This window comes from Erithacus rubecula (assembly GCF_903797595.1).
Source record: "Erithacus rubecula genome assembly, chromosome: 3".
Lineage (NCBI taxonomy): Eukaryota > Metazoa > Chordata > Aves > Passeriformes > Muscicapidae > Erithacus > Erithacus rubecula.
In genome coordinates, this window is record NC_136689.1 from 97408429 (window position 1) to 97422837 (window position 14409).

General features: G+C 35.9%; 1 protein-coding gene across 1 annotated transcript in view; it reads left to right on the top strand.

Moving 5' to 3' along the window:
* PIEZO2 (piezo type mechanosensitive ion channel component 2) overlaps positions 1-14409 on the top strand; it is a 284392-nt gene that overhangs the window by 90197 nt on the left and 179786 nt on the right. Inside the window, exon 3 of the mRNA XM_079302124.1 lies at positions 8572-8697. Within this exon, the coding sequence (XP_079158250.1) occupies positions 8572-8697 (126 nt within the window). The remainder of the gene's footprint in view (positions 1-8571; positions 8698-14409) is intronic.

Sequence of the window (14409 nt, forward strand, 5' to 3'; positions counted from 1 at the left end):
ATTTTTTTCAGAGAGAACAGAGTGTCATGGCCCAGGGGGCTTACAGGCATTGCAGAATGTTCTCAAACACCAGGAAACTTTTAGAACCAAATCTCTTATAAAAGTAATTTACATTTCCATCTTTTTGGTTCCCTGTAGCATCTGTGTTAAAGGGAGGGAATGATGCTATGCCCTTGCATAGGCTACTTCAGTTCTATATTGACAAGAGGGCTTCAGGTTTTTGAAATGCAAAGTTGACATTGAAATGTCAATACATTTTCTATTCAGGGGCTCTTCAACTGGGTCATGAGCTGCATTGTGCTAGAGATACTGATGTTTAGCTCTTTGCAAGACTTCTTTCTGAGCTGAAGCAGCCTCTAGAGCTCCTGGGAGAAGTTCTGCCAAAGGTAGAAATCCATACCACAGCTTCCACTCCCTTGCAAAAACATCATGGCATAGGTTTGGTTTGCCACAGTTATATCAGCCCTATTGACATAGTTTTCTAGCCTTTTCTCTCACTCTTCCCTGCATCACATTTTTTTACTGCTTATGAACATGTATGGGTAGGTATTCAAGAGGGAAAATTATTCTCCTCCTAGTAAGTACAGCTTTTTTTGAAAATGTGGTTCACCTCTGTAACACATGCCCTGCTGCCATCTCCCATTGCTTCATAGCTGTTGGGACTCTCTGTTGTTGAAGGAACTTACTACTGAATAATTACCTGCTCATTATGACAGTGATAGAGGAATGAAGAAACTAAGCTGCAAGCACTGCTTCTAACAGACAATAATGACTGAATTAAATGGAATAAAAAATAAATATTATCTGGTAGTGGTGAACATGGAGAGGCTAGTTCCTCAAGGGAAGGAACTGAAACTCTGCATGAAAAGCCTCAAATCTTCTTGTGAAAGAGTAGCTTAAAATTTCTCAGTTCATATTCAGTAATATCTGAGATCATGTTTGTTCCTGTATTTACTTTGGTACAGCCACCTGTCAAATTATGAAGCAGACATCAAGTAGCTGTTATTTGCTTTGAAAGCTTATGAGTATCCTCTGAAAGAAAAAAAGAATGGTCAAGTTTTGAGTCTTGTCTGACAAAATATTTTGTTAATGAAATGAGTAAATTGCCTGTGTAAACTTTCAACTCAGAGATTATGAGTAGCTTGAATGATGGTATTGTCTATTGATGCAGAGGATTCTGCTTAGTTATAGTAGTATTCTGGGCATGAAAACTTCTAGGAAAAACAGGATATCCTGTAAGAAGTTAGAGTAAGGAGACATTTATTATGCTGTGCAGCACTTTTATATTTTCATTTCTAAATATTGTTTTTTATAATTACACATAGCATTTTGACTGTATTTACCCAAGTCTGGTTGGCACTCCTGCAAAGTAAGTGTCTATCTCTAGAATAACTTTTTTTCATTTTTAGAACTCTATAGTATTTTTAAAAGAGAGAGAAGCAGAAAGAGAAATGTGAGGAAACAGGTGAGTGTATGAATAGTACAACTGAAGCTGCATTTTGTATGCAAATACACAGGAAAAATGTATCTTATTTTACTTTAAAAATCAATGTAAAAATTTCAAGTAATTTCTTATCTTGCAATGAACTCTTGCAAATTCATGCAGCTCTATCATCTATGCAATATTCTGATTTGAAATGGAAATTAACACATTATACTATATAGAGCTGTTTGAAATTAAGGAATCATGGCATTTTTTGTAAATTTATTTTAAAAATTTTCTGTTGGTCACAGTTGTAGATTGTGACATTTGGCTGCACATGAGATACTCAGGAAAGCATGGACAAAACTGTTCAAACATTGCAAAGCTTTTGCTGAAAATTCTGAATCTAGAACTTTTAATTCTATGGCCTAGATTGCAGTGTGGCTGCCTGAACACACACATTTAAATGTTGCTAAAATAATTGCAGGAAGTTTTGAGCTGTTCTTTGTGAATGCACATTTTGGGGTTTGGGCTGGATAGGGACAGAATAGACAATAGCATTAGTTAGTTGCCTGCTATTTTTTTCTCTCAGCTGGAAATCTAGTGAGTAAACCAAGCATGTTTGTTGTTTTTGCAGTGCTGATGTCTGCCCACTTTTAAAGCTTTGGTAAGCTGACATCCTCTGGGTAGAAGATGATGTTGAAATATAAGATGCTATTTGTGGGGGAAAGGAAATATTAATGCATTTTCTATTAAGCTAAATATAGATGTACTGCTAACTGTGCAGTGGAAGGATGGCAGCACTTTCAGTAGCACTTTTTCAACCATTAAAATAATTCCTGGAAGCTTCAGAATGCTATAGGCATTATCTTTTCTGAGTCTACTTAAGGTGTTCATGTAAGACTTAGTGAACAGAAGCTGATATGCAGATACTTTACTTGGTGGATCAATGATTTGACATTGCACAATATATACTTGCATAGTGTACAAGGCACACCATTATCAAATTTTATTCTTAGAATAGTCCTTCCAATTGCCTTTCTCTATCCATTGTTGATAGCTTTATCTCATTGCTTCACCACTCAAGAGGCCAAACCTCTAAGCACAGCTGGATTGTGCAGGTGGATATTTTACATCTGGGAAACATTGTTTAGTAGTAGCTGTAACTGCCACTGGCAAACATTTAGCATCATTCTTACAGAGCCTGAAACTGGAAGGCATTGTCTGTCTTCACATCCATGAGGATCTTAAAGCAATGAGATTTTGCCTACCTGTAAGGAGAACTAGAAAAAAATTAGTCATTAGAGGCATCTGAAAGGATTTGGCTTTCACTGGCTTGCAAGCTGTGTGCTTTAAGGCTGGGTATTGATACCCTAAGAGTGAAGCAGCCAGCCTTATTTTATGAACCTTTTATGCAGCTCAAAGATGTGCATGTGTTTAAATGCTTTCTAGGACAGGGCTAAATTGCTTTGTGCTTTGCAAATGTAGCCCTGTAGTCATCTGGGAGTCTCAAGTGAGTTTAGAACTCATAATTGAATCCTTTTTTCATCTTCCATGGTCATCAGGAGGTGTCCTGCTGTGTTAAGTCTCAATTAGTGTGCAACAGTAGCAGTGAATTCAGGAAAGGGAACTTGCCCACATTCTTTGGTGTTGCTGACCGTCCATACTGAAATACAAAGTTTTCCTGTCAAATGGAGGATGGATATCTCAGGGCTTGTTTCATTCTTGTAAACTTTCCTTGGTGTGTCAGTTTAAATGTGTGAAGGTAAGTTTGACACTTCTGGACAAAGTGGTTGATGTTCATGCTGAACTCAGTGATGACATTTTCCTCATGATTGTCTGGTGCCAACTGTGTTTTTATCACCTCTGAGCCTTTGGCAGAAACCACCTTCAAATCAGAACTCTTTTCTTGCATTTATGTCAAAAAGGTAGTGGTGATATCTTGAGGCACTTAAATCAGAGCTGGCCAAGGGTGAGATTTATTTTACATGGGAAATTTTGATGTTTTGAATTTATTTTTTTTTTTTTTCAGATCATGTGACTCCAAAACTTCCAGATTTTCCCAAAAGACATGTGTTGTCAATTAAATATTTTCTTATTTTCCCACCCCCAGCTGCTCCAATCTAAAATTCAGATAATGTTGACATATTCCTGTTTGGAATCATGGAGCAGGAGATTTAAGTCTCTGGACCCTGGTTCCAACTGGGCTCTGAGGTGATGCTAGGTTTCCTGATGAAAAGACAAGAAATATTTTCAGTTTCTGGCTGAAGCAAATTCTTTGGAACTGAGTCTTTGTGTGCTGGAGAAGTTTGAGCTCTTTGGTTTTATATTTGTCACTTACTGATGAAGAATATGATGAAGAGTTTTTTTATTAAAAAAAAATCCTGAATGGTTGTAATAGAGTATCTTCATTAGGTGAAGTGTTACTAGTTCAGGAGATAAATGCACATAAAAATTTATCACTCACAGTGTGGTATCAGAGATTATTATATGAAAAATTACTTTGGTATTTCATCTGCTGTGATCTGAATGGAAAGAGTTGTGTTAAAAAATTCCCAAATATAGCTATTCAAGAAGAACTGAGAATGTTATAACAGTTTGGAGTACAATATATGGCTAAAGAGATTTTAGAAAGATACCCAAATAAAAAAACTTCAGAAAATGCAACACTAAGGTTACATTTTAGAAAAATACCTGTGCAAAGTAATAAAGACTCAAATAAGACACCCAAACACTTAAATCTGCCGTTTAGGTGAAGCCATGCAGCATATGTATGATTGTGATGATGGAATTACACTTTTGGAATAGTATGTTTTCCTTCTCTATTCTGCCTTTTCTGATAACATTACAGCATTCAAATGGATACTGACCCTTTGAACTTACCAGCTTTGCATAGAGATGCATAATATTATTTATTAAAAAAATCAAGATAGATTGTTAGGAGTATTATTCACCTTCTTAGAGATTCAACCAATTCTTTGTCATGCCCCACAAATAGATCAGAATGAGGAAAAAAACAAAGCAGTGTGATCAGAATGAAAATGCACCTTTTAGGCAACTGCCATATGATATGATGTCATATCTTGTCAATCATATATCATAGAATGTCATATCAATCATTTCATATCCTTTGAAATTGCCTAAGGCTCATGGCCATTTAAGAGCTACTATATGTGATTTTTAAGCAGGTCTCATAGACAATTGGCCATTCAGTTACTCTGTGTTCCATTAGCACATCCTTGTGGTAGAAGCTCTGAGGAAGTTCCGGGCGTACAAAAAATTTCTTACATGCTCTTCCTCTTTTTAGGGAAGAGGACTACCTGTCTAGACATGAATGTAGAAGAATTTTTCATTGTTGTTGGAAACAATGTGGGTAGCATGCTCCAGCTTTGTGTACAGTCACGGTGTCAAGAGGTGCATGTGTGTGTTGGAGGCAGCAGGGCAATTACCGCACATTCAAATAGTTGCACTGAGGTTACATGCCTGTGGCTGCAGGGGGACATGCCATTACTAATCCAACTCTTGGCTGGATTACCTTTGAAAAATAAGAAATTGATTCCTCTTCCACGTGTGAAAAGCTTTTGGCCCTGTCGAGTCCAGTTTAATGTTGCATCTGGGCTGAAGAGAAAGAGGGTAATGAAGCCTTCACATCCTGTCTGGCTTCCTGCAGGCTTGAGCAGAGGGGAGAAAGCCCTTTGCCAGGAGCTTTCTGGAGGGATAAAGAGACTGGAGCAACCTCCCCGTGTGTTTCTGAGATGTGCTGGGGTACATTTCTGGAGCTACATGCAGGTTCTGGTTCCACTGGGTACCGTTAGGAATGACACCTGCAGTGACACCTGAAAGCAAGCCCACTTTTCTCAATCCTGCCCAGTTCTGAAACAAATGTTCTCCTTTCTATCCCCCATAGTTTTCAGAACTTGTTGGTGGAGTGAAGCAAGAACCCAGTGCTCAAGCTCCAAATCAAGGTGTTTTGCCATGAGATTTTTCTTATTTAAGTCTTGATGGACATACAGAACTCTACACGTCTAGGACAGAAATGAAGGAATTTATATTGTGAGTTCTGGTATCAGCTGGGACAATGTTCTCTTGCATATCTGTTCTTTCCACAAAGCTTTCTGAACAATATATGTCTCCTTCTCTGGGATGTTCAGCTTCCATTCATGTCCCCAAGGATTTTTACATTAGGGAAAACTGAGCAGTTAAGGTATGTTTTAGCAAAGGAATTGTAACATTGCAAGTGAATTAGAATTAAAAATTATCTTTCTTCCTCATTGTAAGAAGCTCTGTTTTATTTTAGTTGTTTCTTTTCTCACCATCTCAGTTCTGTATGCATATGGTTAATTTTTCCTTTGTGCCATTTAGAACCACGTTTCCAGTAGAAAGAGAAAAATGTAAGTAAAAACATAGTTAAGTGGGTTTACCCAAACCCCACTGTGAATTGAAACTCATCCCTTTTCCAAATCTGTCACTTCTTCTTCTTTGACATAAATTACATATTCAGTAATTCACTTATTTTAGCACTCACATGTCTCCCAAGTTGTTGATGTAGCTCCAAACTTTTGAAATACAGGTCATAATATTTTTTACTTTTCTCCAAATACTTTTAGTTTCTAGTTTCTGCTGGCACAGATGCATGTGGTGCAAGCAAAGTGCTCCTGCTCAGTAGAATCTGTCCCACTGATGGCCATGCAGGGAGGTGTGCTGTAACCTGCTTTGAACATACTTAGTTGCCTTCCAGCTGTGTGTTTATCCTGTCATGTTTACCAGTACACTGAGAGACTATTAATTATCTTGAGTGTTAATAGTCCTTTAAATATTTTCCTACCTTTGTGCAGAAGGAGATCTTTTTTCAACGTTTCAGAATTTGAAGAAGTATATTTTCAGTTTTCTACAATTCTTAAAAGGATGACAGCTGAAAAAAGCTTTTTTAAAGAAAGGGATTATTCAATTTAAGTTCAAAGATGTTTGTTTTCAAACTTGTAAGAAGTGAAGTCTAAAATTTAGATATATTTTGGAGTGATTCTAAAAGATAGACCTAACAGTCTGGGAATTGAATGTACATTGACTAATTGTATTCTTTTTTTTTTTTTTTTTCTTTTCTCATTTGGATGCTGACTCAGACCATTCTATGAAAAAATTTCAAATCCTCTTCCACATGAAAAATGCATTGTTTAATATCTATTAACTCCCAAGCACTGGGAAGAGTTTGTGATTTAGAGCTTCATAAATCACTAGACTGGCTGTGAAATCTGTGTATTAGGACACGTTTTTAAAGTCAACAACATTTATATTGTCAAACTGCCCTTCTCCAGCTTTGAGGTAGGGTTTTTTTTCACTTATATTTAGTTGTATTCTGAGAGTGTGGTGCTCATAATACCATGAGCATGGGCTCTGGTTACAAAGAAGCAAAGCATCAAATATTGAAGCCTGGAAAAAAAATTGTAAAATACAGCAGTCTTTGGATTACTTTACATATGACATCACATAGAACAAATTGTTTAATAGTATGTTTGTATAATATCATATGTTCGTTCTTCTAAAGCTTTTGAAAATATTACCTGTTTTATTGTTTCTGCTGTTATAGTGCTTATAAGTTGTTGTCCTAAGACAGGACACCAGGCCAGCTTCTGCAGAAGAAGAAGAACAAAATGTGGCCCAAAGATTTTAATATCCAGTCTTTTTGATGTAATGCTCTGCTAACCAAGTTGTCTCCTTTCTGTGTGAACTCTGGTGACAAGTGAATACATCATACAAACCATGTATCTTCCTTTTCAGATTGCACAAAATTCATACATGGGCTTATTCTTACAATTTTAATTATTTTTAAAAAATTCTTTATTATATTTACAAGAAGAAAAGGGAAATTTATTACAGATGTTTGGTATTCAAAATCTGCACTCAGGATAGCGTTTTGACAAAAATTTGGAGTCTGGTGGAGGGAGATGGTCTATTACTTTTTAAAATTGTTGCATCATGCTTATCTCATTCTTTGCTTTATAAAAGCTACTATTTAGACCATTGATGACAGGCTTGAACTATAAAAAGTCTACAATTAAAATCTGGTTTATTGGCTAGATACAGAACGTGAACCATCATCTCCTTTCTAGTAGTTGCTCATAACAGACACTTGCAGAACAAGCATGAACAAAGAGGCTGTGTGTAGAGTGAGCATTTCTTAGGTATATTCTGCTAGTTCTGCTCTCCACAGCCTTGCCTTTATTTACAGCCTTGGATAAGAATTTCAGCAGTGCCATTTTTAATCTGCAAATTATAAAATGACCCTCAAATGCATGAAGCTGGTGGTATAAAATATTTTGGAAGTAGAACTGTTATAGGTCAGGTAGGGTGATATTTAATGTCGTCTTTTATCAGCAATTCAGTTTTGTCTTGAAGATGCATATTTCCTGAAATATTGATGGTTCACTTTATTTATTCATACTTTGCAGTTTGGCTGCCTGTGATTAAGCCAAGTGTTTCCTAAAGGATTTATAAGGCATTTCTAAGTCTTCATCAAACATTTTCTATTGGCTTTTGAATAGACATCCAGTAAATCACAGAGGAACTATGACCAAATGTGTCTGGCTTGGGGTTCTTCAGTGTATACAGAAAATTTTGTTTAAAACTTCCAAGGAAGAGAAAGAGAGCAACTGGCACAAAGCATACCATTCATTAAAAGTATGTCTATACTCCTGAGCCAAACTGAGGTTTGTGTCTTGTTATGCCTCCTGCCATGTAATAATTTTGTAAGGAGTAATAAGATTAATAGGCTTTTATTTTCTCAAAAGTAGAAGTAGCATTCATGTTTTGTCTAAGTACCAGGTAATGTGTTGGTAAGGATTGTGATGTTATTATTATTGATGTAAAATTGCTCTCTGGAGACTTAAAAAACTTTTTTCTTTAGTTAAAAAAAATAAAAGGAAAAATTGGCAACAGCAGTCATTGTGGTTTGTGATTGAAGAGTACTCAAAGAAACTATAATTAAAGTGTGATTTTTGCTATAATATTGACCATAGAGGACAATCATGATTCGATCATGATAACAGACTGGTAGAAATATTCTTGGTCAGGATATTTTTATGGTTTTATACTAAAAACTTTAAGCAATGTTCAGAAATTCACCTATTATATGTATATATTTTGTCTTTCAGGGCATACAGGACGATTATTGAAATCTCTGTGTTTCACCAGTTTATCATTTCTGCTGCTGCACATCATCTTTCAGATTACAATAAACAGTCTTGAAGCTGCAAAAACTATTGAACCTGGTTTTAACTGTGAGTAAAACATTTTAGTTTTTATTAGAATTTTAAATGTCCAAATGCTTTAGTGGTTTGAAATGTGGAGGGTTGATAAGAAGGCACTTAGCTGTGTGTTCCTGTGGGTTTGCAGCTTGCTCTTGTTTTCCAGCTTTTTACTTTAAAAGTTATTGTTAGTAAGGCAGGAAGACTAGAAGAGCTTAAGAAACAAAAGAAATGTATGTATAACTTACATATATATAAAAAACTATTTTTCCCACCATAAATGCATTTTCTTTGAGTTCAGGAATGACTATGGTTATGACTTCATCTTTTAGGCTTTCTCAGAATCACCTCAGAACCTGAGGAAGCTACTCATTTGTGTCATTAGGTCATAATTCAGTGAATTAAGAGTAGAATGCAACAAAGTTACAAACCTCCCTCTGTCCATGTATTATGATCCTCCCTGGCATAACTCTCTTTAATTTTTCATTTAAATATTGATTCCAAAACTTATATTTCTACACAGTATTTGTCTCTTTCTTGCCTGTGTTGTATGGGAGGAAGGATTTTCAATTTTTCATTTATGTATAAGCTCTACTTAAAATACATTGCATGGCATTTTGTGTCTTCCTCTCTCAGGAAATGTTGTTCAATAATTCAGAAAGCAAACATGCTTTATTGTGCAGAAGTTAATTAAAATATCTATCCAGTGATTTAGATATGTAACCTCCAGGTAGAAACCATTTGTACTTGTCTTACTGTGCTTACATTTAACATTTAAACCTGTCAGTTTACCTTTGATAAATTCCATTTAATTTATCACAAGGTATGCTGCTGCCACTTGAGTAAACAGTTGTCTCACAATTCAACACAAGAAACCTTATGTGATATAAAGAATTTGGCTTAAATGACAAAATCCTAAGGAAATTTGAAGTGAGCATTACCATTTCACCTTTAGGTCAAACGATGTCCTAAAGTAAAAGGCATAATTGTGTTCATGAAATACCAGTTTCCCCTGGAATATCTTGGGTTCTGTTGGTTCAAATCAGGCCTTCAGAGTCTAAAAATACCCTTTCTCTTTTTTTTTTCAAAAATTAGTATCTTTCACTGAGTGTGCTGGATTAATTGTTTTCCATATGTGTTTAATGTTCTTAAGATTATAAAGATGTAATTTTTACTTAGATTTGAGTAATTGCATCATCTAGACACCATTTGTATGAGTGGAGAGTTCTAAGACAGAGTTGCAACCACTGGCTTTTATGATGGGAACTAGGGTCTGCAGTGGGAATTAAAATAATTATTTCATCCTGTAGAGATGAAATAGAGAGAGATTTCACTCTTCAAGATGAAATGTACCATTTTTTATTGTTTATTCACATCTGTCGAGTGTAGCAGCTCCTCTTTCAGCTGCCATTATAATGATCTCCTTACCTGGGGCCTCACAGGGCAGGGGGTACAGCTGCAGGAGCTCATTAAATGTTATCAGATTGCTCTCTGACACCAAGACCACTTGCCATGACATTCCCACACACTCACCATTAAGCTCTTTTTGCCCCCTGAGTGCAAAGAGTGTTTTGAAGTCGCCTGTTGGGATTGTTACTTGTCCCAAAGGAACACCCAAACTGTGCCCAAGTTGTTTGGGAGAGAAGTTGGTTGACCAAAATCATCCCTAGAGTTTTAAAACTGTTTTAGCAACATGAAATACTCAGTTGTTGAATTTCAGTGCCTGAATACTGAGTGAACTGGCATCATTTTGTTTACTGGTATGGTTATAGCCAGTGAGATCCAGGTGAAGCCAATAAAAAGGGCAATCTGATACTGGCATTGCTGAATCCCCAAGGTGCTGAAGGAGAAGTTAAACAGTGTTGTGAATGTAGGGACTAGAAAAGGCCAAAGCATTTGCTAGATCCAGGGATAAGGTGGATTATTGCCATTTAATGACACCAGAACTTGGATGTTACTGTGTGGGCGAGGAGAGAACAGAATTCCCACTCCAGAAAGCACCTTGATGGTACTTCTGCTTGTGACAGTTCAGTAGTGGCACAGCCCCACAGGTCTCCTGCTCCCCAGCCATATGGAGAGTGCTGTTCAAAAATGACTGCAGATGTGGGCTGAGCCATAGCTGGAGAAATGGCAGCACTTTGCCCATGATGTCTGCATAGTGTTATGATCTCTGCATTTTAGACTTGCTGTTAATGTTTATCCAACTCTTTTTGCTCAATAAGAAGTTCAGAAGTGTAGACTGGAAGATTGATGTGTTCTGTTTCTCTATAGAGACCCAGATCCACTATTAATAAAACATTTTTTACAGCTACAGTCTTTTCTGATGCTTATCATTATGAAATTTTTCTTCCATTAGTCAAAATATCCTGTCTTCATCCTTCAGCCTGATGTGGAAATAAAGAAAAACTTTCCATTAGACTTTATGGTTACTCATTTTGTATTTGAAGGCTGCAGTCATATTTGTTGCATGTACTCTTCTCTCATTCTCTTCTACTTACACAACCTCAGCCCCTTCAAACTTCCTTCATGCATCATGTTTTCTAGAAAGGAGATTATTCTTATTGCTGTTGGTCTACTTCTGTTTTCTCCAAGTTTTTCAGGTATTTCTTGGAGCTCAATGTCCAAAGCTAGGCACGATTTCGGCTAAGAATTTAATAGCATATTCCGAAATATAACAATTACCCAAGTGTCTGCAAGTCATACTCCCTATTTATGAGTTACTGTATGGTACTTTTTGCAATCAACTCACACTCTTTATTTGTGATTCACTGAAACCCACAAATATTTTTCTTCAAAACAGACTTTAATTTTTTTTTCTTTTTAAATCTCATGTTTATGTAGGTGAGTATTCTTACAGTGTAAGTAAAAGTTGATGTTTGCCCAGTTTTTTTTCTCAAAAGTTTTATTTATCAAGACTGTTCTATCTCCTTGTTTGGTAGTAGCTTCTCTTGCAGGGCAAGAGAAGTAACACCTTTCAGGGGTTTTGGATATATAAAGTTTTGGATTTTCCTTTAAATTTAATATTTGTTTTGATTTTGCTGGAATTGTAGTATGTCCCCAAGTTTAAGTAAATTAAACCATAAAAGGAGCTAGTGGTTGTTATGGTAGGTCCTCTCTTAATTATCTTCCAAAGGTCTTGGGAGCCTGGGGAGGTCTTCTCTGACTGGAAGCCAAGCAGTTATTCCAATTTACAAAAAGGTCATGAAGGAAGATCCAGGAATCTACAGACCTGTTATTCTAACCTCAGTTACTGAAAAAAGTGTGTTAAAGACTACCTGAAAAAAAAAATTATATAAAAGATTATATTAGGTTCTACTTAAAGGCATTCAAAGGACAATGCAGTCATCAGGCACAGTCAACACAGGTTCACAAAGAGAAACTCCTGCTTTCCTAATTTAATATCCTTCTATAGTAAAGTCACCTGCCCAGTGGATGGAGGGAAGGTGGATGTATTTTTCCTGGATTTTAGTAAGGCTTTTGATACTGTCCTCCTGGAAAAATTGTTGAGTAGGTTCAAGATACACTTGGTTGATGAACTGGCTGAAGGGCAGGGCTTGGAGGGTTGTGGTGAATGGGGCCACAGGACCCTCAGGGCTCAGTTCTAGCGCCAGTCCTGCTTTAAATGTATTTATCCCTGATCTTGATGCAGGAGTTGAATGCACCATTAGGAAATTTTCTACCAACAATAGTCCAAGTGGGTGGTGTTGTTTGGGACAAGATGCCTTGCAGAAGCCTTTGTGTAGTTAATATGACGACTGGCAATTTCAGAAATAGGTGAGAGGGCAGGAAACATTGTCTACAGATTGTGTAGGTTAGTTTGTCTCAATATTTTCAAATGCCAATTTTCTGAATCAAAAAATCATTTTCTGGTTTTAATTTTTCTTTTTACACTGCTGTATTAAAACCTCTGGTAATATTTATATTTTGATAAAAGAAACATTTGAAAAATGTTTAAATTAGAGGTGTGATAAAGACTATCACCTCTTAAACCTTACACAGTTATAGTTTCATTTTGGGAGTGAAGAACAACCATCCTTTTATCTTCTGTATCTAGAAACAGTTTGATTTGATCCATTTGCAAACACAAACCATGCATGCAGAATTTCAGATCCTTTTCAAAATATTCTGCTATTTCCCTAGACTTATGTAATTCAAAATATGTTTAGGATAATTTCCAGAATGTTTAACTTCTTTGGTTTGTTATCTTTTTCATCCCCTTCCTCTTTTAGCCATCTCTTTCAGGATGGCTACAAAATGCTACAGCATTCTCTTAATTATGTTGATTGGGTGATAGAGGTGTTTAAAAACGTTTGGCCAACAGAAGGTTCTTGTTTCTTTTAAGAGGCTTGTGACTATTGCCTAGCAGTAATAAAATTTTGCTGTTAATAGTCTTTATTTAGCTTAATGAAAGATTTCTGGTTAGCCACAAGTTTAGTGTGTGGAACTAATATTGAGTATCTCCCAGATACATAAAGGAGAAGAATTAGTACAGAAAGGGTGAGCTGGGCTAATCTTAAGCTATTAAGAGCTATATAATTAGTCTTGTTTCATTGATATATCCATATAATAGACAGTATGATTTTGAAATATAGTAGCATTCCTGCTGTAATAGAATTTGATTATTAAGTTTGTATTACTGATGGAATAAAATTCTGGTTATTAGATTAGGTAACATTTTTTGAGTATAGAATCTGTTAGGGAGGCAATCGGAGATTAGATCACAGAGTGATAGTTGCATTCTCCAATATGCACAGTATGGTTCTTTCCTAGGACTAGTTTTAAACATCTTTAAAAATGGCAATACCACTAGCAGGAATGTGTTCCACAATGTTAATTTTAAATTTTACTTCCAATAAATTAGTGCAATTATTCCTCATCATAATACTCTGTAAATATACACACTTCTTGTGTTTAGTCAGCCATTAAAATGTCTGCTTTCTTTTTTCCTTAATTGTAGTAATATGCATCCATTTCTTATTTTGTGCTCCTCTATCATCTCTTGGTCTTGACTTCTGTGAATGAATCTATTGAAATGCTTATTCTCTGGAACAGTATTTTTGTTCATGAGAAATGCAACTTAAAATACTTCAACTACTCCTAATTCGATGTTTGTAATACCAAAAAGAGCGTTTAAGGTATTTCTGGATATGTTTCTTATACATCACATAAATGAACTGATGAAATTTAAACAGATACCTTGAAATCCTTCTACATTCTTTCTATGGATCTCTGTTTATTGTGCCTACTTGAAGTGCTTTATTTACAAAATGGTTGTGTGTAGAAAAAGGGAGAATAGATTTAAAGCACCAAGTTGCCTAGATAGCTTCTCTGTTAGATCATGGGAACTAAAATCAGATAATTCTCTGTCCCTGCTATGCCATGGTGAATGTCAAACAAATGCATGCCACCATTGTGGAATCATAATAACTTTCTGCTTTAGATAAATTTTGAAATTATTTCTTGGCTTAAAAGTCCATCCTGTGTTTGTATTACTACCAGCATGTCCCTGAGGTATTTTGTTATATTAGGAAGCAGCAATACCCAGTACAAATAAATTATGTTTCACCATTTATTGAAAGCTCAGGCTCAGGACTGAAGGACATTCATAGGAATTAATTTTTACTCTTTCCTATATACCTGATGAGATTTCATGTCTTTTATACCCTCCTGAATGTACTGTTAAGGTTGTGCTGATTTTGTAAAGTACTGCTTTGGTAAAGGTTGTTTTTTATTGTTTGAGTAGTT